The 27486-nt window shown below is 53.0% G+C and overlaps 1 protein-coding gene across 1 annotated transcript in view; it reads right to left on the minus strand.

Annotated features, from left to right (window-relative positions):
• Positions 1 to 27486, minus strand: part of PEPD (peptidase D) — a 120020-nt gene that overhangs the window by 16631 nt on the left and 75903 nt on the right. Inside the window, exons 10-11 of the mRNA XM_069550313.1 lie at positions 8526 to 8594; positions 6218 to 6295 (exon numbers count right to left, since the gene is read on the minus strand). Coding sequence (XP_069406414.1) covers positions 6218 to 6295; positions 8526 to 8594 — 147 coding nt within the window. The remainder of the gene's footprint in view (positions 1 to 6217; positions 6296 to 8525; positions 8595 to 27486) is intronic.

Below are 27486 nucleotides of genomic sequence, written 5' to 3' on the forward strand. Positions count from 1 at the left end.
AACTGCTGTCACCTTGCTGCAGAGGACGTGGGGAGATGCAGAGCCCCAGTGTGGGCCACGACCCCAGGAAGGACGCGGCCCCCGGGCCCATGTGTGGGCGAGACCCCGGGGCTCGCTGCAGCCACAGGCAGCAGCCTCCCCACAGCCGGGGCGGCAGTGAGTCGGTGTCACGCGCGCAGCACATGCTTCGTTCCACTTTTCGGTAAGCAGTGTCCCATGGTGTCTGCGAGCACCCCGGCTGACCGGACTGGGGCTTCCACGCTGTGGGTTGTGATGTCAACCATGTGGGATGCGGGGGCAGCGGTGTAAGCAGACAGCACGGGGCGGACCCCATGGCGAGAGCGCTTGCTTACTGCCCGGGCGTATCTGCTTGTGTGGTACTGGGTTACAACGCAAAGGCTGCTTCAACCCAGATGGCAGGTTGAAGGCCACGGCCACTGGTCTGGACAGATAGCTGACCAGGGCCTGTGCCCTTCTGTGAGTGTTCTCTTGCTCCCAGGACTGGGGCATGTCCCAAAGACCATCAACTCCTCAGGATAGGGCTGGCTGGTGACTGTATAGCCCACCAGGCTCCTTTGTCCATGGGATTCTCCAGGCAAGAATACTGGAGTGGGTTGCCATTTCCTTCTCCAGAGGTGTCCTCTAAGGAGACAGCAAAGTCGGGGGAGTGGTTCCCTGGGCTGGGCTTGGAGGAAACACTTTTTCTCTAAAGCTGACCAAGGCTTCAGGCACCAAGACAAGGGAGGACTTGAGGACCCCTCACTGCAGCCCCTCACTAGCTGGGGAGGAGACCCAGGCATGACTTGTCTGCCCCCAGGAAGCAGCACACAGATGCCAGACAGATATCAGACCGAGGGGTCCCCAGGAACAGGCAAAACTGTTCCCACTCCTGCCAGAGGAGCCCCAGAAGTGCCAAGGGGACTGTTCGGGCCCCAAGTGAGCAGCAGGCACCCCAAAGCCTGTGGGGGGGTGGCGCGGCGGATGTCTGTGATGGAGATGCAGGCTGTAGCCCCAGGCGCGGTGTGATGGAGGGGCAGGTGGGGGGGGGGGGAGTTCCCCAAGCAGTTTAAACTAATGTCTGCTAAGTTGCTTCAGTCGTGTCAGACTCTGTGCAGCCCCACAGACAGCAGCCCGCCAGGCTCCCCCGTCCCTGGGATTCTCCAGGCAAGAACACTGGAGTGGGTTTCTCCAATGCAGGAAAGTGAAAAGTGAAAGTGAAGTTGCTCAGTCGTGTCCGACTCTTTGCGACCCCATGGACTGCAGCCCACCAGGCTCCTCCATCCACGGGATTTTCCAGGCAAGGGTACTGGAGTGGGTCGCCAGCGCCTTCTCCAAAACTAATGTCTAGTCCACATCAAACCTGTGGAATGATCAGGGGACTAACTGGAGAGCAGGACAGACAACCCACTTCAGTGTTCTTGCCTGGAGAATCCCACAGACAGAGGAGCCTGGTGGGCTATACAGTCCATGGGGTCGCAAAGAGTCAGACACGTTTGAAGCGGCTTAGCACGCTGCGTGGCTGCTAAGTGGGGCTGGGACAGGCCTCTCCCCAACTAACCGGGACGGCCACCAGCTCCCAGGCCCCCGAACACAGAACACAGCCAGCAGGGACAAGCCTGGCCGGCTGGCATGTTCTGAAACAACGCTGCCCTCTTCTGGCCAGTGCTGGGAGTCCAGCTTGCCACTCACCAGATACATCCTGCCTGCACCTGGGCAACCCAGGCCCGAGCATGCTTGACTGGGGCATCTAGCAGGTTCTGAGGGCGGCCAGCGGGCTCCCTACCCCAGGAACCAACCCCCTTCCATCTGATAAAATGGTGGGAGAGGGAGGCAGTGACAGGTGAGGAAGGGGTGTCCCAGCTGTTTTTCAAATCAGAGCCCAGTGGAGGCAGACCCTGGACCCTCCCCACCTCTGCCCCCTGGGGTGTGCCTACTGCGCCCAGGGGGAGGCAGGGAGTCTAGCACAAGACAGGGTCCAAGGGTGGGTACATGGCTTCCTTGGGGACAGTGGCGCTCCCTGGCCCACGGGCAGGGCACTAGCCCTGGGTGCCTCCACCCACCCACCCACCATGGAGACTCTGGGAGGCAAAGCCCAGGCGGGTTCTGGGAGGACAGGGCAGTGCTTGAGGACTCAAGATGATGACGACCTCGGCCACAGACAAGGACGATGAGCATGGTGAGGACGATGGCCTCACCACCACAGGCTCGGGGCTGATCTAGGAAGGCTTCTGATGGCTTCAGACACGGCCCCCTGTGTGAGCTTGGGAAGGGCATTCATCAGAAGTGCACCACACTTCTGGGACCATGTTTTAGAAGGTCTGCTTGCTTTTGCCTTACAACAAAAACAGAAAGCAACTAAAGGCTTAGGAGGGCAGTGACTTGGTGTTGGGGTTCATGGTGAGCCCTGAGGGCCACAGCAGGAAAAGGGCTCTCAGAGGCGACAGCAAAGCCCCGGGCGGCCCCACAGGAGGCTGTGCGCCTCTGAACCAGCGAACAGGGAGGCCCGTGGGGACCCGAGGCCACATCAAAGTCCAGTCATTGTCCCCCCGACACCCTCGGATCCACGCAGAGCAAGTCTGGCAGCAACCAGCTGAAATAAACAGGGGTGGGCGGGGCTGGTGTGGTACCAGGAGTGGTCCTCAAAATCCCCCTTTCAGCTCTTGGGTGATGCGTCTGACATGGAGTAAGAACCAGTGCATCTAACATACAGGCCCCGATTTCCCAGCCCAGCTCCCAGGCAGCACCTGGTATCGGAAGGGCAGAGGAGTGGAATGTAGCCCTGGCCAGCTACACGCCCCACACGGCACATGCCTCGAGGACAGTTTAGGGGCTGAAAACACAGAATAGGCAACCACGTGACCTGAGGGTTGTGTGAATAAACTGGGCTGTCTTGTGCTCTGCTGGGGCCTCTTGCCTCCAGTCTCTGTCCGGAAGCGCTGCTGGGAGGCGGGCCTCAGGGCACAGGCGTGCTGCTGGCTCTGGGAATTCTGGTGAGTAGCAGCAATCCCACCAGGGGCCCCCTGTGCAGGCTCCTTGCTCACCCTTATGATCAGTGAGTCCTCCCGGAGCTGGGTGCTCTCGCCCACAAAGACGGATGGAGAAACTGAGGCTCAGAGGGGTGATCACTCAGCTGAGGGGGAGCAGGGATTTGAACCAGGGACCTTCTGTGCTCATTACCACAAGTCTGGGGCTGGAGGGAGAGGAATGCCCTTCGGCATCCACTCCCCACCTTCTCCAGCAGAGTCTGACTGCCCTGGGTCAGCTGCTGCCCCCCAAACAGCCCCATTCCTAAATGTTAAATATTTCTGGGGTATTTTCACCTGACATCAAGGAACTGAGACCCAGAGCGTACCACATTGACGGGCACCTGGAGAACAGTCACGGCTGAGAGAGACACTCGGGTTCAGGAAAAATTCTACACCAGACTCATATTTTGGTTTTGTACCTTGTGATGAAGTGCTGTGACTTTTATGTTGGGATAACAGAATGATTTATTATTTACCGAACACAGTAGGCGCTCGGCAGATCAATTTCAATAAAACAATGGATTATAAATGCTGCCAGCAATCTGGCAGTAGCAGTAATCAACAAAACATGTTGTTCTAAATGCTGCATAATAAATTGACTATAATAAACTCATAATTATTCTACTGGCTACATTTCAAAGTTAGCACTAGAAAAATAAAATCGCCCATTTGGGCTTGGCATTAACATCTGTGGGATTCTCTGGATCACTCAGGACTCTTGAGCGGCAGGCGACTCGGGTGCCACACGCTGCCCAGGAGGGTCGGGGACACAGCGTCTGGACGCATGGAGGCCTGATGCATGGTGCCCCTAGTCAGCCAGGCCCCAGTGCGCCAGGCACCCCCAGAACACAGCTGGAACAAGCCTCTCATGGGTGAGGACTCTCTCGGGACAGACAGAGAGAGAGGAGAAGCAACCACTTCCTCTGGGCTGTGTGTGCTCACAGAGAAGACAGACTCGGAGCCACATGGCCCTGGCACAGGACCCTCCGCAGGGACAGCTGTGGCTGCTCGTGTGACCGGGGCTCTGCCTGCCTGGGGCCTGGGTTCCCACGTCCTGGCTCGGCCAGAACAGGCCGCAGAGTCAAAAGCATTAGGACATGTTCCAGGAGGCGTGAGTCCCTGAAGACACACCAGTTGGTCTCCCTTTGGGGCCACCAGTGACCCAGAGGGCAGGCCCCCCGCCCCCGCGTTTCCTTAGTCTCCAGCTGAGTCAAGCTGGAGGCAGCTGACCCCCTCCCCAAATCCCTCTGGCTTTGCACCTGGACGCTCCTTGTGTCTCAGTGGCTCAGCTACACGTGGTGGTGGCGGGGGAGGGGGAGACACCCACTTCACGGCAGCAGAGTGAGCGAATCTACATCACGAGCGGCACCTTGCGTCAGGCAGGGTCAGAACCCCATCCAGGTTGCTGCACTCCCTTGACCCCTACACCAGGAAGGGCTTTAGACTCTCCGGGGGTGGAGTGAGCAGTGAGCAGGGTTGCAGTGACCTTTGTGACCACGCTGGTGTCCCCCTCTGCCTGCTCCTGTCCCTGTCTGTGGGCTCAGGCCCCTGGGAGCATGTGTCCACCAGCACTTGTGGTCCTGACGTGTCCCCGCCACTACCCTGAGCAGGGCCAAGTGCTGCCTGCTGTCTCCACCGACAGACAGGAAACTGAGAGAGGGAACCCGGGGGCTTTGCTTCCTCGCAGAAGCCTGAGGGGGGCTGCTGCCAACAGGGTCCCGAGCCAGAACATCCCATCCAGCTACTGACCCTGGGTGAGTGGACACCGCAGCCAGTGGCGCTGGGGCGCCCTGGGGCAGGGGGCACCCTGGGCTTGGGTGGGTTTCTGAGAACACTGGGCAGTGACATCTCGGAATGGGGTGTTTCTCGGCTCACGTCCCCTGATGGCTGTGGGCAAGGGCCCCCATGCGCAGGTTCCCCAACTCCCTGCCTGAGGGAGGGTCCTGGCCAGCGTGCAGGCATGACTAGAATACCAGTGTGGGGCCAAAGCCTTGCAGGGCGGCACATGCAAACTGAGGCGGATAAGGTGTTGGTGGGAAGCGGTGGGGAGGGGCTCAGCTGCCTTAGCAGCAAGAGGGAAAGGACCAAAGGACCAGATAGGGCAAAGTGCCACCTGATGCAAAGAACTGCCTCACTGGAAAAGACCCTGAGGCTGGGAAAGATTGAAGGCAGGAGGAGAAGGGGATGATAGAGGATGAGATGGTTGGATGGCATCACCGACTCAATGGACTTGAGTTTGGGTGAACTCCGGGACTTGGTGATGGACAGGGAGGCCTGGCACGCGGCAGTCCGTGGGGTCGCAGAGAGACACAATTGAGCTACTGAACTGAACTGAGGTCAATGTGCACCAGCTTTCCGGCCTGCACCTGCGGGTTGGTGGCCATAGCGAGATGTCTCAAGGACAAGACAGGAGGCCCCATGGAACTTGTAGCCTCTGGGTGGCTCTCAGCCTCTGGCAGCCTGGACTGGCCCTGCCCAATGTCTGGGTGGTGGAGAGTACAGGCGGGGAATACAAGTGCCCATGAGCTGAGGACAGGGACGCTCCAGGTCAGTAGGGTGCCCACGGCCCCTGCCAAGGCCAGACGGGCCACCCAGAGTGGAGGGGTGTATGCCCGGGGGGAGCCCTACACACCGGGGGTCTGGAAGCAGAACCACTGGAGGGTTGGAGGCTGTGGGTCCTGCCCACAGCTGCTCAGTCAGGAATCCACAAGGAGCAGTGAGCACATGAGTAAGCAGTCCTGAGGGCCAAGCACCCCCTCTAACCCCCTGAGCGAGTGGCCGCTCGTGCCAAGGAGTCAGGTTCAGTGAGGCAGGTTCAGAGGGCGGGGACTCCCTAGGGGTCTCCCTTGCTCCAAACTGAAGTGCCCACCCCCCCAGCACCAAGCCGGAGATGCGAGCGTGGCAGGTGCTGGGTCACAGGGCAGGTCCTCCTCCGAGGTGGGGCCTTACCCTCACAGCACTTGGCCCCCGCTCCCCTCTCAGGGCCTCCTTGGTCCTGGAGAGGAGACGACATGGAGGACAAAGCTTTGGCAGAGACGTCTAGACCCAGAGCAGGCCCAGGGACCGTGCTGTGGCCAGCCTTCCCGGGCTGGGACCAAGGGGCCCCCATCAGCCATGCCTGGGGTTGGGTCCGTGGGCCCCGCCACTCACACGCCAGCCAGGGAGGGCAGCTCGGGGCCGGCCCCACTTACCACATGTCTCCGTCCTGGATGGTCTTGTCGTTGGGGGCCCCGGCATGTCCGTAGTGCAGCACGGCTGAGTTCTCACCACTGCGGAGCATCAGGGGCAAGTCAAGAGCCCATTCTCACCCAGCAGGCCCCGGGGGCTGGAGGCCCAACCTCCTGCCCCATGAGCAGTACCATCCACCCTGCAGCAGAGGTCTAGGGCCAGGTGGACCCGGCCCATAGCCTGAGATGGGGTGAGAGGCACAGTAGCTCTGGTGTCCTGCAGCCACAAAGCTGGCGGCCGGCCTCTGGGCTCAGGACGGGGCCACCTCAGCTGAGTGCTGCTCAGGTAGGTGCCCTTGGGGCTGAGGATGTGGGCCTGATGTGGGAGCAAGGGCCTGCAGGCCAGGGGAAGGGACCCCAGGGAAGCCGGGTGTCTTGGTGGCTGAAGGGGGAGGGGAGGTCCAGTGGGAAGGGCCGGGACTGTGTCGGGGCTGCATGGAGATTGGCCAGGCCGGGCCAGGGCCACAGCCAGCGAGCCAGTGGCTCCCTACTCGGCAGCTTCAGAGCGCTTCCCTAATGAGCGATACCTTTAAGAAAAAAGGACTTTTAAGTCTGTCCAAAGGAAAAAAAAAAACCCAACCACCTGGGTATAATATTTAAGGCCCTGTTCAGGAGTCTCAGGAATCATAAAAGTAGAAATAATGATTTTTCTCTCTATCCACCAGAGAAGAACATTTCCAAGGACTGAGACGTTCACATGTATTATTCATGTGCCAAGGACGTGCACGCCAGCAGAGCTGCCGGCTCCATCCTGGCTGGGCAGAGGCCTGACCCTCTGACCCAAGGAGAGAACACAGGGAGATGAGATGGGGTGAGCCTGGGGGACTGGGGGCCCCCACAGTCAGGACGTGTCCCTCAAAGACACACAGGCCCGCATGCTCACGGCTATGACCTGCCCCATACACATGATCACTTCTATGTTGGGCCTGCAAGCACACCAGTCAAGTGCAGGTCACACACACACACACACACACACACACAGAACCCCCTACCCCCAGCCACATGTCACGCATAAACACACCTACAGTAACAGCCCCCATGGCAGAGCCCCAGACCCAACCACGGCTGTGCTGTTCCCACACAGCCACACACTCATGCACAACCACACACACACACACACGCACACACAGCCACAGCCACAGCCACAGACACACACACACACACACACCACACAGAACCCCCTACCCTCAGCCACATGTCACGCATAAACACACCTACAGTAACAGCCCCCATGGCAGAGCCCCAGACCTAACCACGGCTGTGCTGTTCCCACACAGCCACACACCCACAACCACACACACACACACACACAGCCACAGCCACACACACACACACACACACACACACACAGAGAACCCCCTACCCCCAGCCACATGTCACGCATAAACACACCTACAGTAACAGCCCCCATGGCAGAGCCCCAGACCCAACCACGGCTGTGCTGTTCCCACACAGCCACACACTCATGCACAACCACACACACACACACATGCACACACAGCCACAGCCACACACACACACACACACAAACCACACAGAACCCCCTACCCTCAGCCACATGTCACGCATAAACACACCTACAGTAACAGCCCCCATGGCAGAGCCCCAGACCCAACCACGGCTGTGCTGTTCCCACACAGCCACCCACTCACGCACAACCACACACACACACACACACGCACACACAGCCATAGCCACACACACACATACAAACCACACAGAACCCCCTACCCTCAGCCACATGTCACGCATAAACACACCTACAGTAACAGCCCCCATGGCAGAGCCCCAGACCCAACCACGGCTGTGCTGTTCCCACACAGCCACACACCCACAACCACACACACACACGCATGCACACAAAGCCACACACACACAACCACAGTCTCCTGCTCTGACATAGCTCCCTCCACACACCCTGCACACAGAAGCCATCACAGTCTGAGGTCATGGCCTGGTCCCCACATGCTGAGAGCTGCCAGTGTGGAGGGGGCAAGGAAGGCCGGCCCCAGGAGGAGCCGCCAGCAGGAGATGGGATGGGAGGGCAAGGCAGTGGTGGGCTGGCTTCCCTCTGCACCCTGAACTGCCCAGGGCAGGCAGGAAGCAACCTCCGCTCCCAGAGCCTTAGGAGCGGGGAGTGACTCCCAGGCTTATGAGGTGCCATGGGCAAGGGAGCAAACAGGTGCATCTAAGCTGGAGGATGGTGGGGTCCCCTCCCCCTCCCCCAACCCCCTCCCTCCATCATCCCCATGTGGCCCAGGTGGCCACTTACCTGCCGCAGATGCAGGTGTAGGAGCTATGGCGCATGCCGCCCCGGGAGTAGCAGTAGTGCTCGAAGAGGCTGCAGGTGAAGGAAGATAGGTCAGAGTGGGGTCATCGGAGTACGTGCGCCCCCCACCCCCGTGCAAATCCTCAGCCCAGGCCTTGCTTGGCCACGCCCACAGGAAGGCCTGAGCTCCCCAGCGTGAGTCAGTGGCTAGCAGCCTGGAGGCCACGGGCCACTGAAGCACAGAGGCCAGCACAGAGAGGGAGCAAGGCTGGGGGAGCCGGCCACTTCCAGCGCCAGCCTTTCAGGCCCACTGGGAGGATAGGTCTGCTCCTGCGGGGAGACAGGCTGGGGTGGGCATGTCCCTGCCCCCACCAGGAGGGGCTGGGTGCACAGCCAGGGAGGGATGAGAGCTCTCTGGGTCCCAGCGCAGGAGCTGCCCGGGACCCCGAGCCTGACCCTGGGGAGGGGTGTGGGGGAAGGAGAACAGGGGCTGCTGGGCTCTGGCCTGGGGGCTGGGGCTGGGAGGCAGGTCGGTGTGTAGATGAGCAGGGCCGGGTGGGCTCCAGGGAGGGGAAGAGAGGCAGAGTCTGAGGGCAGGCGCCGACCAGTTGGTCCCCTAGACAAGCTCCCTCCCTGAGCTGGGGAGGCCAGGAGCAAGGTCTGGAGGGAAGATGAGAGCCCAGAGCAGGTTGCTGGCAACTGGGAGCCTACCTCTAGGCTGCGCCCAGACACACTCAGAGCCAGTGGAGGCCTCCGGGAGCTCGGCTGTCAGCAGAGCCCAGCAAGCACAGGAGTGGAGGGTGAGGGAGGTCAGAGGATGAGCCAGGCTCACCCTGTCCCCCTGGGGCAGATACTGGGGGTGACTGGTGGACCAGACTCGCCACATCAACAAACGTGAGCAGTGTTTGAAACCCTCGGGAGACTGTGCTGCAGAGGCCAGGCCCCTGCCCCTTCCCCCTCACCACACACCCCAGGACCTGAGCGGGTGAGAAATTGTCTGGGCAGGGGCCTCAGTGTGCCAAGGGCCCCGCCTCTGCAGAACCCAGCTGGGGAAGAGGGTGACACTGGGGGGCTGCCCTCGCCCCCTCCCTGAGGCCTCGCCAGAGCTTGGGCCCAGCCTTCTGGATGGCCCCAGTTGAGAAGCAGGTCCAGGCGGACCCCACCCCACCCACTGACCACCAGTGCAGGGGAGATCGACCACAGGGCTGTGCTCAGAGCCCCAAGGCCTCCTGTGGGCATGCTAAGTGGCAGTTCTGCCCTGCATGTTCTGGGCCTGTTTAAGAGAATGTCTGTATGGAGGAGTCTAATCTTCAGGCACTGTAAACACAAATTATGTGTAATTGTTATGATTGGGTATAAAATAGTTGTTATGCAGGAAGGGTTCTGCTCTATTCAGACAGCTTTCAGACTTGCTTTACAAATCTCACAGGATAATTGGGTATCTGCAAGTGAAATATTTCCTCAACACAAAAGAATCCAGGAACTGCCAGGGAGGTGAGGAAAGCCGTGTGAGGTACCAGCCGCCCCCGCAGTCATGGTGGGAGCGCCCAGGCGGCTGCCGCCAACCTCAGCCTTGGTTACCGAAGCCACAGGACAGCTGGGCCAAGCCTGGGACCCATGGCGGCTCCACACGGCCTGCCAAGATGCTGGGGCCTCAGACACCGGGACTCCGTGCAGCTGCCCCCCAGAGACTGGGGGATGCTGACCAGCCATGGAGCCGCACGGTTCCCTGAGCCTTGGGGGACAAGGCCCTGCCCAGACAGAAGCAGGTCAGGGGGCAGCAGCTGCTCTCCGGGTGATGGGGACAGACGGGGGCAGGCAGAAGGGCGGCAGATGAACAAACCGAACCTGGTAGAGCAGCCTGGGAGGATGGGGTGGCACTGGCTCCCACCTGCTCCCATTCTCAGCAGCGGGCACTGTCCTGCCCTGTAATCTACTCGATAGAAACAGCCTTCATCGCATGCTTGGGCTCCCGCTAAAGTAAAGAAGCCTTTTAGAGTAAATGCATGGCTCACGGAAGTGCCAGACTAAGGAGCAGCCGACCAAGTTTTCTTCTGCTAACTGCAGCCGGGGTTGCCTCTGCCAGTAACACGATCCCACGCCTGCAAGAAGAGCTGCAAACACCAATGCTGGAAATCCAGTCTCCCGCAAAAGGGCTCCAGTCCTTCACACTGGACTTCAGCACCTGATCTAGTTCCAGATGAACTTGTCTGAAGCGACACAAGAACCACCCCAAGCTCTGGGAGCACAACAGATACAATGGGGCCTACTTTTGCTCACACCCCTTAGGGACCCCTCTCCCCAGGACCTCGGCCCTGGGCTGTGGACACGCAAAGGTGCCCACATTCTGGGGCACTGTGGCCCAGGGCCTGAGTCTTAACAATTTTCTGATTTTCAAGGGGTAGGGGCGTGAGGATGCTCCAAACTGGGGCTACAGGCTCGACGTGAGGCTCCTGAATGGCCCGGTCAGAGCTTGGCGGGAACGGGTCTGGAGGACGGATTGCAGCAACAGCAGAGCCACCTTGGTCCCCATGGATGGCTCCCAGACCAGGCGGCAATGGGAGGACGCTCCGTAAAGACCCACTCGATCTTTACAGAAAAGATGGCAAACTGTGAGCCGAAGAGGGGCCAGCTGCCGAGGAACCGGAGGGGCCGACTGCTGATGATACACGTCCACGGCTGAATTCAGCTGTGAGCTACCACTGAGCCCCTCCGGAGCCACGATGAGATGAAGGCAGAGTCCGCAGCCAGAAACCCTCCAACCCGCAACCTGCAGAGCTGAAGATTAAATGTGATGAGCAGAGCCATGTCCACAGGACAAGCAGGGAGGTGAGGCCAGAAGAGGAAGCTGCCAGTCTTGCGAGCTTGGAGGGCTTGGCATTCGTTGCCACATGGGGACAGCGAGGAGACCTCAGGCCACCAGAGCTCAGGGCCAGAACTGAGCTCTCCCCTGACATAACGCTGGGGGCGGGGCAAGGACGCACCCTCTGCGAAAGGATGGATTTGGAGAAAATTCACCAGCATCACAGGATGCAATGCAGAAGCGTTCCTGGGCTCTGGGGGGAAAACAGTGAAGGTTTCCTCAGAACTCGCAGCGTAGGTCTGTCCTCCATGGGGTTCAAGTTCAAAAGTGAAGGACGTGCATGATTTTGGAAACCCTGAAGCCACGAAATCAACAAAAAACTTAGTCCCTGACCAGTGACACCTGGAGCCAAACGGACAAAGCCAAACTGGTTGGCCGCACCTCTACCCAGGCAGGAGAGCACACATGTATGGACATGTGTGTACATACGTGTAAATCCATGTACCCACACATATACTCACACACAGGTACATGTACACAGTGTACACGCTGAAGAGGAACTCGGGATCTGAAAACAGTCCACAGGAGCCGTCAGACACTGCAAGCAGCAGGCTGAGAAGCAGCCGCCCCAAACTTCCAATAAGAGAGCAAACAGCAGGCTAAGACCTCCCCTGGCACCGACACAGCACCACCAGGGACAGAGGACAAGCCCTGACCAGGCTGGGGCCGCTGCCACCTTCCCAGCACGACCCGGCGCAGGCCCGGCCGGCGAGAAAGACCCAGTAGCCTCCTGTAGCCTTCGGTGTTTACGACCATCCTTCGGGGGGAGGAGAGGGTTTCCGACTTTGCCGATGAGGAACACTGCGGGTCAGCGTGGTGGCATGCTGGGGTCCGAGAACCTCTTGAAGGAGTGCTGTGAGCCTGGAGTCCATGCAGGGCTTCTGACCCCGATGCCTTTAAACCTCAGGTCTGTCAGTGATGGGGGCGCTAGGACAGCAGCTGCCCGGGCGGGGCAAGGCCCTCTGCTTCGCAGACACCAGTGGTGGATGATGCTGTGCTGGGCCTTCCAGGGCTCTGGACGTGTCTGTGCAGGGAGCCCAGATGGAGTGGGAACGGGTCTGCCAGGACACACGGCCCACCAACCCCAGGGACAGCGCCTGAGGCCGGCCAGTGGGAAGTAGGAGCTGGCACTCTGAAAGAGGCCCCTGGGGTGCGGAGACCTTGGAAGAGGAGAACCCGCCTACTAGAGGCAAGGGCGGTTGCAAAGATGGCTGTGGTCAGGGCAGGAAGAAGCGCCGCATCAGGGAGAGGCCACTCTTTCTCCTCTGGAGAGAGTGGCCTTATCAAGGTACGAGATAATTAGCATTTTAATTGGATAACTGGGAGTTCTGAATTGCCTATCTTGTATGAGGCGTGACTGAAGACATAACATGACATTCAATTAACAAATATTCCCTTTTATTCTTGACATGCTCGATTAGTTGGAGTTTCTGAGTTCCTTGACATCAATTCCTGGATAACGCACTATATCCTCTCAGCTGTCAAAGCCCTGGCTGCCTCAGACTGCTAATCATCAACATATATAGAGAGCTGGCATACACATATATGTGATTTTAGACATTTTCTACACAAAAGAAAAAAAGAATGACAATCGCCCATATTCTTCTTCCTCCAGAATCATCTCTATCACATATTTTTTTTTCTATCACATATTTTGTTGAACATTTTTTCAGACACTTTTAAACACAGAAACACAGATTTTTAAAATAAAAATTAACTTCCACCTGCAGTGGAGCAGACCCCAGTTCAATTCCTCGGGCGGGAAGATCTGCTGGAGAAGGGATAGGCTACCCACTCCAGTATTGTAGGGCTTCTTCCCTTGTGGCTCAGATGATAAAGAATCTGCCTGCAATGTGGGAGACCAGGGTTTGATCCCTGGGTTGTAAAGATCCCCTGGAGAAGGGAAAGGCTATCCACTACAGTATTCTGGCCTGGAGAATTCCATGGACTGTATAGTCCATGGGGCTGCAAAGAGTCGGACACGACTGAGTGACTTTCACTTTCAAACTTTATAAAAAAAAGCCACCTTTTGACTGAAGTCTGACACACACAGAGAAAAGGACAATCATAAGGGCTGGGCACAATGGCCAGTCACAAAGTGAGCATCACTGTGCCCAGCACCCAGAGGGCCTGCCCTGTCAGTCTTCACACCCATGGGAAGCCTGACTTCCAAGACTGTGGGTTAGCTTCTCCTGTTTCTGAACTTGATGTAAATGGAATCAACAACAAGACCTCTGAGTCTGGCCTCCCCGGCTGCTCCACGTCACATGGGTGAACCGACCCTCAGCAATGAGTCACAACGAGTCACGGCCACTTGCTCCTTCTCCTCGAGGACAGTGTTCCGCCAGGTGAATGTGCCCCACTCTGTTGTTGGGCATTCCTGTTGCTTCCAGATCATGGCCATCGTGAATAGTGCTGCTGAGGACATTCTCATGCAGCCTTTTGGGGCACATGCATGCATCCCTGTCAAGCACATAGCCAGGAGTAGAAATGCTGTGTGTTGCTGGATGCTGTGCAGGTCCAGTTTGAGTAGATAAAGCCAGTCTTTCCAGGCAGCTGGATCCGTGTGTTCACTGGTCTTTTCCACTTCATACCCGTGCATGGAGCCCAACCGACCTGAAGAGGATCCCAATGGCCCCACTCAGGCCAGGATGAGGGCTGCAGTGTCGTTCCCGGTCAACAGATACACGTCTACGCGACTGTCTCTGTGACAAGAACCTGACACTTCCCCCAGGGCTCGCCCCTGGTGCACCTTCTCTTGCCTGGTCCACGGTGACAGTGGTGGAGCTGGAGCCCCTGCTTCAGCCCTCACCCCCGGAGTGTGTCCCTTTAACAATATAAATGGGCTCGCAGGACTCCTGTGATCAGACCCCACCTTCCCGGGAGCAATCCACTGCCCTTTCGTTCCTGGGTCTCATTCTCAGTATGCCTCCTTGCTACTCATGGGACCACCAGCCAAGCTCCCACCGCAGGACCACCAGCTGAGCTCTGTTTTTCCTGCCTGGAACATCTGGCCCAGAGGGCTACAGCTTGCTGTCTCTCCTTTAGGCTTCTTCACGTCTCCTCCTCAAGGACACCTGTCCTGAGCTCCCTGGGGAAAGAACACTCCTTCACCAGTATCCAGTCCTTCATCCATCTAGGCATCCCTCCATCCTCTCTCACCTCCTGCTAGGCCAGCTTTTGTCTGTTCTGTTCACTGTAGAACCCCCAGAGCCTGGAACAGTGCCTGGAACATAGGAGATTTTCAGTATAGCTGTTGAATGACTGAATAAGTAAGTGGCTGTGTGAGCAGGACCACAGCCTATAATTTACTTAACTCACTTCACTCTGTTAGATATCTAGGTTGCTTCCACCTCCGTGTTATGATGGATACCCGTGCCCATATGCCTTTTTACTATCTTCGGGCTAAATTCCTAGAATTCCTGATCATATGCACAGTAGTTTTGATCTTAGGGAATGTTCTGCCAAACGGGCCCCAGAAAGCTCACAAGGATTTCCAGGGTCCTGAGCCATGTACCATGGGGCCTGTCGGCCACTGGACTGAGAGTCTGGCAGGCAAAACAAACAGGATTTCGCTGTCTCATTAGCTGGCAAGTTTGAGCATGTTTACATGCTTATTAACTCACGTTTATTCCTTCCATTCATTCAGAAAACTGAACGCTGGGCTTCCCTGGTGGCTGGCTCAGGGGTAAAGAATCCGCCTGTCAATGCAGGAGTCATGGGTTTGATTCCTGGTTTGGGAAGATCCCACAGGCCACAGGGCAACTAAGCCCGTGTGCCACAACTACTGAGCCTGTGCTCTAGTGACCAGAAGCTGGAACTGCTGAGCCCACAGGCTACAACTACTGAGGCCCATGCACCTAGGGCCTGTGCTCACAACAAGAAAAGCCACTGCAATGAGAAGCTCGTGCATCCCAGCTAGAGGGTAGCCCCTACTTGCCGCGACTAGAGAAAAGGCCGTGCAGCAACAAAGACCCAGCCACAGCCAATCAATAAATAAATTATTGTAAAATAAAATTATTTTAAAAAATAAAAAAAGAAAACTGAATGTTCACCTTTTCCTTACTGACCTTCAAGGGATTTACATATGAAGATTTGCACCATCATCTATGTAGCAAGGGGCTGGCCTGTTCTGACCCTCTCCAGCACCTTCTTTGTCAGGGAGAATATGGTGCCTGGGGCAGGACGTGACTGGTTCCCAGGATGGTGACAACACAGAGGAGGAAGAAACCCTGGATCCCCACACCACATGGCTCAAGTGGGATAGTCCAAATCTATAAATCCAGTAGCCCTCATCATCAACAAAAGAGCCCGAAATGCAGTACTTGGGTGCAATCTCAAAAATGACAGAATGATCTCTGTTCATTTCCAAGGCAAACCATTCCATATCACAGTAACCCAAGTCTATGCCAAATACCAAAGAAGCTGAAGTTGAAGTTGGTCCTATGATGACCTACAAGACCATCTAGAACTAACACCATAAGAAGATGTCCTTTTCATCAAAGGGGACAGTAACGCCAAAGTAGGGTCAAGAGACGCCTAGAGTGACAGGCAACTTTGGCCTTGGAGTACAAAATGAAGCAGGGTAAAGGCTAACAGAGTTTTGCCAAGAGAACGCACTGGTCATAGCAAACACCCTCTTCCAGCAACACAAGAGACGACGCTATTGGACATCACGAGATGGTCAATACCAAAATCAGATTGATTATATTCTTTCCAATTGAAGATGGAGAAGCTCTACAAAAGCAAGATTGGGAGCTGACTGTGGTTCAGATCATGAACTCCTTATTGCAAAATTCAGACTTATATTGAAGAAAGTAAGGAAAACCACTAGACAATTCACGTATGAGGTAAATCAAATCTCTTACAATTATACAGTGGAAATGGCAAATAGGTTCAAGGGATTAGATCTGGTAGAGTGTCTGAAGAACTATGGACGGAGGTTCGTGACATTGTACAGGAGGCAGTGATCAAGACCATCTCGAAGAAAAAGAAATGCAAAAGGCAAAATGGTTGACTGAGGAGGCCTTACAAATAGCTGTGCAAAGAAGAGAAGCAAAAGGCAAAGGAGAAAAGGAGAGATATACCAAACTGAATGCAGAGTTCCAAAGAACAGCAAGGAGAGATAAGAAAGCCCTCCTCAGTGATCAATGCAAAAAATATAGGAAAACAATAGAATGGAAAAGATTAGAGATCTTTTCAAGAAAATCAGAGATAACAAGGAAACATTTCATGGAAATATGGGCACAATAAAGGACAGAAACAGTTTGGACCTAACAGAAGCAGAAGATATTAGAGGTGGCAAGAAAACACAGAAGAACTATACAAAACAGACCTTCATGACCTAGAAAACCACAATGGTGTGATCACCCACCTAGAGCCAGACATCCTGGAATATGAAGTCAGGTGAGCCTTAGGAAGCATCACTATGAACAAAGCTAGTCGAGGTGATGGAATTCCAGCTGAGCTACTTCAGATCCTAAAAGATGATCCTACTAAAGTGTTGCACTCAATATGCCAGCAAATTTGGAAAACTCAGCAATGGCTACAGGACTAGAAAAGGTCAGTTTTCATTTCAATCCCAAAGAAAGGCAATGCCAAAGAATGCTCAACCTACCCCTCAATTGCATTCATCTCACACCCTAGCAAATGCTCAAAATTCTCCAAGCTAGGCTTCAACAGTACATGAACCAAGAACTTCCAGATGTTCAAGCTGGATTTGGAAAAGCCAGAGGAACCAGAGATCAAATTGCCAACATCTGTTGGATCATAGAGAAAGCAAGAGAGTTACAGAAAAACATCTGCTTTATTGATTCTGCCAAAGCCTTTGACTGTGTGGATTGCAACAAACTGGAAAATTCCTAAAGAGATGAGACTATCAGAACACCTTATCTGCCTCCTGAGAAACCTGTATGTATGCAGGTCAAGAAGCAATAGTTAGAACTGGACCTGGAACAATGGAGTGGTTCCAAATTGGGAAAGGAGTACATCAAGGCTGTATATTGTCACCCTACTTATTTAACTTCCATGCAGAGTACCTAATATAAAATGCCAGGCTGGATGAAGCATAAGCTGGAATCACGACTGCCGGGAGAAACAGCAATAGCCTCAGATATGCAGATGACACCACCCCGATGGCAGAAAATGAAGAGGAACTAAAGAGCCTCTTAATGAAAGTGAAAGAGGAGAGTGAAAAAGCTGGCCTAAAACTCAACATTCAAAAAACAAAGATCATGGCGTCAGGTCCCATCACTTCATAGCAAATAGATGGGGAAACAGTGGAAACAGTGACAGACTTTATTTTGGGGGGCTTCAAAATCACTGCAGACGATGACGGCTGCCATGAAATTAAAAGACGCTTGCTCCTTGGAAGAAAAGCTATGACAAACCTAGATAGCACATTAAAAAGCAGAGACATTACTTTGCCAACAGAGGTTCATCTAGTCAAAGCTACAGTTTTTCCAGTAGTCACATATGGATGTGAGAGTTGGACCATAAAAAAAGCTGACTGCTGAAGAATTGATGCTTTTGAACTGTGGTGTTGGAGAAGACTCTTGAGAGTCTCTTGGACTGCAAGGAGATTAAACCAGTCAATCCTAAAGGAAATCAGTCCTGAATATTCATTGAAAGGACTGATGCTGAAGCTGAAGCTCCAATACTTTGGCAACCTGAGGTGAAGAACTGACTCATTGGCAAAGACCCTGATTCTGGGAAAGGCTGAAGGCAGGAGGAGAAGGGGACGACAGAGGATGAGATGGTTGGGTGGCATCACTGACTCAATGGACATGAGTTCGAGCAAGTTCTGAGAGTTGGTGATGGACAGAGAAGTCTGGCGTGCTGCAGTGCTTGGGGCTGTAAAGAGTTGGACACAACTGAGCAACTGAACTGAACTGAACTTGGGGCTGGCACTCTTGAGCAAGTGAGAGGCCCCAGCTCTGGAAGGCCTTGGAAGAGCCCTATAAACACAGGCACAATCTGCTAACTGTTCTCTGCCTTCCTCAGAGATCAACAGGGTCTTCTCATCTGACCCAATCTCACTAGTTTTTCCCCATGTCAGCAAGAATATCTTTCTTGGCCCCAAACCAAAAACTTCCCCTTTAAAAATGCACCAGGCCGACCTAGGAATCAGGCAGGGAGGCTCAAATTGCATGACCGGAAGAGGTGGAGAGACAGGATCCTTGTTCACCAGGATCTAGAGGCTACTTTCCCTCAAGGGAGGCCAGCAACCCCTCATCTGCTCCCCAGAAAGGCACAAGACAGGGCCGGCCTTACACAGAGAGGGAGGGAAAGGATTTTGTTTCATCTGGTGTTTCCCAAAGCATGACAAGGGTCCATGAGATGACATTATGGGATGGGGTACACCGATAAACACGTTTTGCCCTAGGTTTTTATTTTAAAGTCACCTTCTACTTATGGCAAATTACACTGATAGGAATACAAAGCATTCTTTTAAAGTATATTTCAAGAAAGAAGTAAGTCAACTATTAAGCAAATAATGTAAGAACGGGGCAGAAGTTTTCTGAGGAAAAGCCTGTTTTTAGTTCTGGGTGGGAGGACGCCGTCCAGATGCTTCCCGTTCCCAGGTGTCCCCCCCAAATCTGCCAGTCTTTGGAAAACAGCTAGTGGGATGGACTCCAACAGAACCCAGGCTCTCACCCATGCCCCCACCTGCTCCTGTGCCTCGCTCAGCAGCCTGGACACCAGGTCACTGTGGACCCCGTGGACAAAGGCCAAAGGACAAATGGGCCCTCTGTCCTTAGCACTGGGAGTACTGAGGGGGCTCAGGGAACAAAGCCACCTCCAGCAAACTTGACTGCCGAGGGCCTCAGACAAGCAGATGCCAAGCTCTTATCACAGTGCTCTGCTCCCGATCACGTGTAGGCTAGAGAGAACTTCCCTTCAGCCCAGGATCCTGGCTAGAGCCTTGCTTTCCACGTTCCTTTATTTGACAGCTCCTCATCAGGCCGGATCATTGACGGAGCCTGGTCAGGGCAATGACTGCCTCTCGGCGTGTCCACTCAGGACCATGGTTGCATGACATCTCACATGCCACCTGGAGGCTGCCCTACTCCACCCTGTGGTATCTTTGGGGCACCATTTGCCACAACTGTCCCTATTCCATGAGCTCTCCTCCCATCCCCAGTGGAAAACACAAAACCTGGAATCTTTCACCAAAAAGGTGTCTCCTAAATACAAACCCCACAGGAGACAAGGGTCCTGGGTTCCACCCAGTGCAGTCGGGACAGCATGCCTATAGCAAGTCCTTCTTCCTGAATCCCTCTGGGCTCTGCTTTCTGAATCCCTCTAGGGTGCTACAGAGCCCACTGCCACTTTATTTCCAAACATCAAATTTCCTTTTCAGCCTTACAATCTTAAAATATATCATAAGTGTCATTTCAAATAGAAGTTTCTCTGGAAAGCACCATTTTATGCCAATGCCTTTCTCATGTCAAGCGCTGGCTCCCTCTCCCACTCCCAGGCTCCCAGGAAGCACAGAGCCCAGCTTAAAGTCAAAAGAACCAGGAAGGGAGGCCCGGACACTGGCAGGACCCAGGCAGACCCTTGGGAGAAACAGCCCTTCCCAACCTGTGTGTAGCTGTGTTCTGGGGGAGCAGCATACTGACTATATCCCCTTCATGCATCACAGACTTGTCCTGGGGAAGGGGGTGCGTGACTCAATGAAGTTATGAGCCATGCCATGCAGGGCCACCCAAGACAGACAGGTCCCAGTGAGGAGTTCTGACAAATCACGGTCCCCTGGAGGAGGGAACGGTAAACTACTCCAGTATTTTTGCCACGAGACCCCATGAGTCGTGTGAAAAGACAGTAAGATGTGACACTGGAATATGCATCCCCCAGGTCGGAAGGTGTCAAGTGTGCGACTGGGGAAGAGCAGAGGGAAGCTACTAACAGCTTCAAAAAGAATGAAGCAGCAGAAATGATGCTCAGCTGTGGATGCGTCTGGTGCTGAAAAACTCTGATGCTGTAAAGAACATGCTGCATAGGAACCTGGAATGTTAGGTCCATGAATCAAGGCAAATAAGTTGTGTCAAACAGGAGATGGCAAGATGGAACATGGACACGAACATCCAGAAGATGGAGAAGCTCTATACAATCAGCAAAAATTAGACCTAGAGCTGACTGTGGCTCAGATCGTGAGCTACCTATTGCAAAATTCAGGCTTGAATTGAAGAAAGTAGGGAAAACCACTAGGCTGTTCAGGTATGACCTAAATCAATCCCTTGTGATTATACAGTGGAGGTGACAAACAGATTGGAGAGATTAGATCTGGTAGAGAGTGCGTGAAGAACTATGGGTGGAGGTTCGTAACAGTGTACAAGAGACAGTGACCAAACTATCCCAAAGAGAAAGAAATGCAAGAAGGCAAAGTGGTTATCTGAGAAGGCTTTACAAATAGCTGAGGAAAGAAGAGAAGCAGAAGACAAGAGGGAAAGGGATAGATATACCCAACTGAATGCAGAGTTCCAGAGAATAACAAGGAGAGATGAGAAAGCTTTCTTAAATGAACAATGCAAAGAAATAGAGAAAAACAACAGAATGGGGAAGACTAGAGATCTCTTCAAGAAAATTGGAGATTTAAAGGAAACATTCCACGGCAGAATGGGAACAGTGAAGGAAATGGTAACGATCTAACAGAAGCAGAAGAGATTAAGAAGCGGTGGCAAGAATACACAGAAGCAAACAGAATGAAAGAAAAGTTATACAGAGTGAAGTAAGCCAGAAAGAAAAACACCAATACAGTATACTAACACATATATATGGAATTTAGGAAGATGGCAATGACGACCCTGTATGCAAGACAGGGAAAGAGACACAGATGTGTATAATGGACCTTTGGACTCAGAGGGAGAGGGAGAGGGTGGGATGATTTGGGAGAATGACAGTCTAACATGTATACTATCATGTAAGAATTGAATCGCCAGTCTATGTCTGACGCAGGTTGCAGCATGCTTGGGGCTGGTGCATGGGGATGACCCAGAGAGATGTTATGGGGAGGGAGGTGGGTGGGGGGTTCATGTTTGGGAACGCATGTAAGAATTAAAGATATTAAAATTAAAAAAATAAAAAACTAAAAAGTAAAAAAAAAAAAAGAAAAGGTCTTAATGACCCAAATAACCACAATGTGGGGGGTCACTCACCTAGAGCCAGACATCCTGGAGTGTGAAGTCAAGTGGACCTTAGGAAGCATTACTATGAACAAAGCTAGTGGAGGTGACTGAATTCCAGCTAAGCTATTTCAAATCCTAAAAGATGATGCTGTTAAAATGCTATACTTAGTATGTCCACAAATTTGGAAAACTCTACAGTGGCCACAGGACTGGAAAAGTCCTGTTATCATTCCAATCCCAAAGAAGGGCAATGCCAAAAAATATTCAAACTACTGTGCAATCGTGTTCATTTCACATGCTAGTATGACTATGTTCTAAATATCTCAAGGTAAGCTTCAGCAGTATGTGAACCAAGAAGTTTCAGATGTACAAGTTGGGTTTAGAAAAGGCAGAGGAATCAGAGATCAAATTGCCAACATCTGTTGGATCATGGAGAAAACAAGGGAGTTCCATAAAAACTTCTACTTCTACATCACTGACTACTCGAAAGCCTTTGACTGTGTGTATTACAACAAACTGTGGAAAATTCTTAAAGAGACAGGAGTACCAGACCACCTTACCGGTCTCCTGAGAAGCTAGAATGCAGGTCAAGATGCAATAGTTAGAACTGAACATGGAACAATGGACTGGTGCAAAACTGGGAAAGGAGTACTTCAAGGCTGTATATTGTCATCCTGATTAACTTATATTCAGAGTACATCATGTGAAATCCTGGGCTGGATGAATCACAAGCTAGAATCAAGATTGCCAGAGAAAACATCAAAACCTCAGATATGTAGATGATACCACTCTAATGGCAGAAAGTGAAAAGGAACTAAAGGGCATTTTGATGAGGGTGAGAGAGGAGACTAAAAAAAAGCTGGCTTGAAACTCGACATTAAAAAAACCCTAAGATCAGAGCATCTGGTCCCATCACTTCATGGCAAATAGAAGGGGAAGAAGTGGAAGCAATGGCAGATTTTATTTTCTTGGGTTCTAAAATCACTGCAGATGGTGACTGGAGCCATGAAATTAATAGACTTCTTCTCCTTGGAAGGAAAGCTACGACAAACCTAGACAGTGGATTAAAAAGATCACTTTGTTAGTCCCTCTGGTTTTTCCAGCAGCCATGTACGGATGTGAGAGTTGGACCATGAGGAAGGCTGAGTGCCAAAGAACTGATGCTTTTGAATTGTGGTGTTGGATGGAGAAGACTCTTATGAGTCCCTTGGACAGTAAGGAGATCAAACCAGTCAATCCTAAAGGAAATCAACCCTGAATATTCATTGGAAGGACTGAGGCTGATGCTGAAACTCCAATACTTTGGCCACCTGATACTTTGGACTGATTCACTGAAAAAGACCCTGATGCTGGGAAAGACTGAGGGCAGGAGGAGAAGGAGGCGACAGAGGATGAGATGGTTAAATAGCATCACCTACTCAATGGACATGAATCTGAGCCAACTCCAGGAGACAGTGGAGGACAGAGGAGACTGGTGTACTGCAGTCCACGGAGTCGCAAAGAGTTGGACGCATCTTAGGAACTGAAGTTGACTATTTGGTGTGAGCTGCCGAGACCCCTCTTCTTGTGACCCTTTCCACCCTCACTCGGGACTCCAAACGTTATTTTAGGTACACTCAGCTGAAGGAACAAAGGAGGATGTTATGCATCACTTCAAAAGTCATCATCTGCTTAAGATGACAAATGGGAGCTGCACTTACGCTCTCCTTATAAACTGATCAGCCCTGGAAAGAGGAGATGCTGCCTGTGGGGACGCTCGGCAAGCATGGGGTGTGGCTGGCGGGGCAAAGGGGCTGGAGGTTTGGCCCGCGCATGGCAGGGGCCACATAGATGCTCCCTCGGAAAATGATCAGTGGGGCCACGGCCACAGTTCAGCACAGTGAGGACACGGCCGTCTCCCACCACTACAGCGCTCCCCGCTGTTCCCAACTTGCTCTGGGATGTCTGCTCAGGGTCCATGGGGACAGGAGAGGTGACTTAAGAAGTCACTCCTGGGGCAAATAAGCCTGTGCAGCTCGGCAACTGAGCCTGCACTCTAGAGCCTACAGCCACAACTACCTGAAGTCCGAGCACCCCAGGGCTCACGCTCCACCACGAGAAGCCACTGCAGTGAGTCGCCTGTTTGCCACAAGCAGAAAAAGCCTGCTCAGCAACAAAGACCCAGCACAGCCAAAAATAAATAAAATAAAAATATTACACCCATAAAGAACAAACACAAAAAAAGAACTCACTCTTATGCTCTGAACCTTCCTCCTGCTGATGCCATCCCAGAGTTGCAGGGCAGGCTCCTAAAAGCGGTCCTCTAAGCCCCATGAATTAAATATTTTGGTAACTGGAACCTATTTATCAATAGCTAGTTAATAAGGTCCAAGTCCTGTGATGACAGAGTGATTGAAGTGTTTTCGAAATAATCCATTTTTAATTAAAATGCTGCCCCTCTCTTGGTTTCTGGATAGATTCAAAAGAAAACCTTAACAGATGTCTCGTTTTTAAATATACATTATATAAAGCCAGTAATTAGAAGAATTCATGCTTTTAATTATATCTTAATTATTCTTTGCCTATTGATGCAAAGTTAAATGATCTTTTTTCATGGTACTAATGCTGCTAACCAAAGCCGGTAGACGAGTAGCTGGTGTGAAATCCCCTTGCAGGGAGCTGGAGTGCAGCAGAGGTGCTTAAAGGAACTCTTATGCCCTGGTCCTGGCAGACGGCAGTCTAATTCCAGCAAACCGCCTGGTGTGGAAGTGCTCTCTTGGTTCTGGGTCTGAGTGAGGCAGACATGCCAGTTATGTGATAAAGGTCAGGGTTTCCCCTTCTGCTGTGCAGTCACGAGGCAGAAAAGCCCCTTGATGTCTCCGCTCCCTTCCCAGCACACCCTGCAAAGCATCTCACCAGAGCAAACTGCACGAGCCACCAGATCAGTCACCAAAATTCAGCAAAATTCACGAGAGCCTGGAGCATGAGGAAGAGGGGGCCACTCTGAGAGGCGTGCTTCCCTGCCGCCCAGCATGCTGACCACCGCAGGCAGCATCACCCTGCCCGGCCTGCCCCGAGCTCTCCTTCCTGGGCTCCACCTCCAGCACTGCCCCCTGCCAGCCCCTCAGCCCCCGCCAGGTCCCCTCTCCCCAGCACCACTGCAGCCCCTCCTCGTGGTTCCCTCCAGGCCACCTGGCTGCCCTGCTAGCCTTAGCCAGGTTCTCTCAGGGCCCATCTGCCCACTCTGCAGCCTCTCCCCCCCGGCCCATCACAAGCCCTTCACAGGTGAGCCCTTTCCTCCTCCTCCCCCCAACGCCCCGCTCCCCAGCACGCCCTCATGGCTGGTAGTCTTGCACATGCCTGTGTCGTGGTGCCTGTCCTTTCCCCCTCTAAGGCTCAGGGGGAGCTCCTAGAGGCAGGCCCAAGTCACCATGTCCCCAAGGCTGGGCACAGTGAAGAGCAGGCGGTCAGTCCTCATCTAGGAGAAAGGGTGACAGGTAGCACGGATGGCTGGCCTGCACACGCCTAATGACCAAAACAGCACATGCACACGCGTGAGTACACACTCACAGCCTTAAGCCTCGCCTGCCCAAGCGAAGCCCCGGGTGGAGACCTGGCCACGTGTTCACCACTCCACTTCTTCTTTCTAGGCACGTTTTTCAGATTCCCTGCAGTTAGGCTGGGACCGAGGGCTGACTCTTGTCAACGGCAGCAGGAGGGGAAAGGACGTTTTAAGACTTTGAAGTGGATGCACGCTCTCCATGCTTTCTCTCTCCCCTCTCAAGGGGACAGAGCCGGACAATGCGACTGACCCAGCACTTCTGGAGGAAGGCCACGGGGCCTGATCAGACCTCAGCGTAAGCCAGAAACAAACTGTTCCTGGGCTAAGCCACTGAGATCTGGGGTTTTATTGTTACTGCAGCAAAGGCTATCCGATGCTGACCAGCACACTCGGGAGTTCAGAACACGGTAAAGGTGAAATTATGGCATCACTGATTCAATGGACATGAAACTGGGCAAACTCCAGGAGATGGTGAGGGACAGGGAGACCTGGCGTGCTAAAGTCCATGGGGTCACAAAGAGTTGGAGACGACTTGGCAACGGAACGACAACAGCACCAAAGGTGAAATTGTAAGTCAATAGGAAAAGACATTATTCCAAAGACAGCGGATCAACTAGTCACTTTGTGAGGGCACAACGGCCAGGATCCTCACTTGCTCATCACTCTTAAACACACTTTAAATAAAAAGTTAAAAGTAAGAAATGAAATCACACGGATACATGGATATGTGAAACTACACATACCAGTGTCAAAATATTTCATAACTATACAGAAAATATTGTTAAGAGAAAATCGTGAAATCATAAAGACAGATGAAAACATAGGCAAACAACTGAACTGTGCTGAGGTGGCAGAAATGATTTAACTATGCAAAAGGCAAAAACTATACAAGAAAAGCTCAATTTGACTATTATATTTAAATTTTCTGTATATCAAACTAGGAAAAATATTTTAACGGGTGGAACAGGAACACAAAGAACCCTATTATAAAGTGTTCTTATAGAAAGTCAACCTACAAATATATCCCTAGGGCGAACTGTGCCAAGGACAGACAAGCCACAAAACCAAATGCCCAGGAAATACCTTTAAGAGAAGTTTAATCTCACCAGTAAACAAAGAAGTACAAATAAAGGTGGAATACTTTTATCAGGCTGGTAAGATGGTTAATAATAAAAACAATACTAATTAACTTTGAAGCCCAAGAGGGCACACAGGCACTTAAGGATGGATGGTCGCATGTGTGTGTCCAGCTCGGTAGGTGAGAACTTGGTCTCTGAACAGAGGCCACCTGGCTCCTCTAAGACCCATCTGTCTGCTGTGGGATCTTGGGCCAGTTCCTTAAAGCTCTGTGTGCTATAAAGTTCAGAGGATGCCATCCCCACCTTACAGGATTAAATGAGAAAATCCCCAGGAAGCATGTAGCGTGTGCTCACCAGATACTGACATTAAGGTCACCCAAGCTGTGTGGGAGAACAGCTTTGAGAAGGCAGTTATGCTTTGCACGTCAAAATCCTACCCCCGCCCCAACCCCAGAATTTACCCCTGAAGAGATTATCAGTTAAACACCCAAGAGGGGGATAGATAAGGCTGATCATCACAGTGTCATTCACACCGTAAAGTCGGAAAGCACCTGGCTGCCCCGGCGGAGGGCCGGATAAGCGGATTATGACACAGCCTGGCAGGTGCAGCAGGTCCCGGCTCACTGATGGGAGAGATTTCCACCTCTCAGAAGGAGGAGGGAAAACTCTGCCCAGTGTGATCTCAGCAGACCTGAGTCTGTGTATCTGTGCCCCCGGAGAGATCCACAACACATTTACTGAAGCAACAGGGGTGAGTGAACCTTTGCATCACAGGAGTTTTTTCATAGCTTGCCTCTAATGTTTTGTGCTGACTGAATTTCCTGCTGGTACAAGCAATATCTCTTCATCTTTTCATCCGAGAAAGCTGTTTTCATTTTGACAATATTTTCTGGAAGAAATGAAAGCTACTTATTAAACACCAGCTCCCCTGCAGCCAGCCTTGCTGCACCAGCCCCAGTGGGCCTCTTGAAAGACCCATGTGCCGGGCTCAGTGGACATGACCCGCAAAGCCACCAACTAGGATGATGCTACGAAGCTGCCACAAGGGGTCGCTAGTGCACGCTGCGTGCTGCCCATACTGAGTACCTTGAGAAACCTTCAGTCTGGCTTGAGGGACCCACGGTTCAGAAACAAACTCTGCAGGAACTCTTGGGTATGGGGTGTGAAGAATTCAAGCCACAAGAATGTCTGCTCAGTCTTGCTTCTAAAGCCCACTTATTTGTCTTCTCTGGAACAGGATTCTGTCTGCATGAGGAGGCACCCCCACTGCAGTGTGAGCTGGGAACGTCAGGACCCCCTCTCTCTGCCCTCAATGTGCACATTGCCCTTCCTGGACCACCTGCCCACCCCC

This window comes from Ovis canadensis, chromosome 14, assembly GCF_042477335.2.
Source record: "Ovis canadensis isolate MfBH-ARS-UI-01 breed Bighorn chromosome 14, ARS-UI_OviCan_v2, whole genome shotgun sequence".
Classification (NCBI taxonomy): domain Eukaryota; kingdom Metazoa; phylum Chordata; class Mammalia; order Artiodactyla; family Bovidae; genus Ovis; species Ovis canadensis.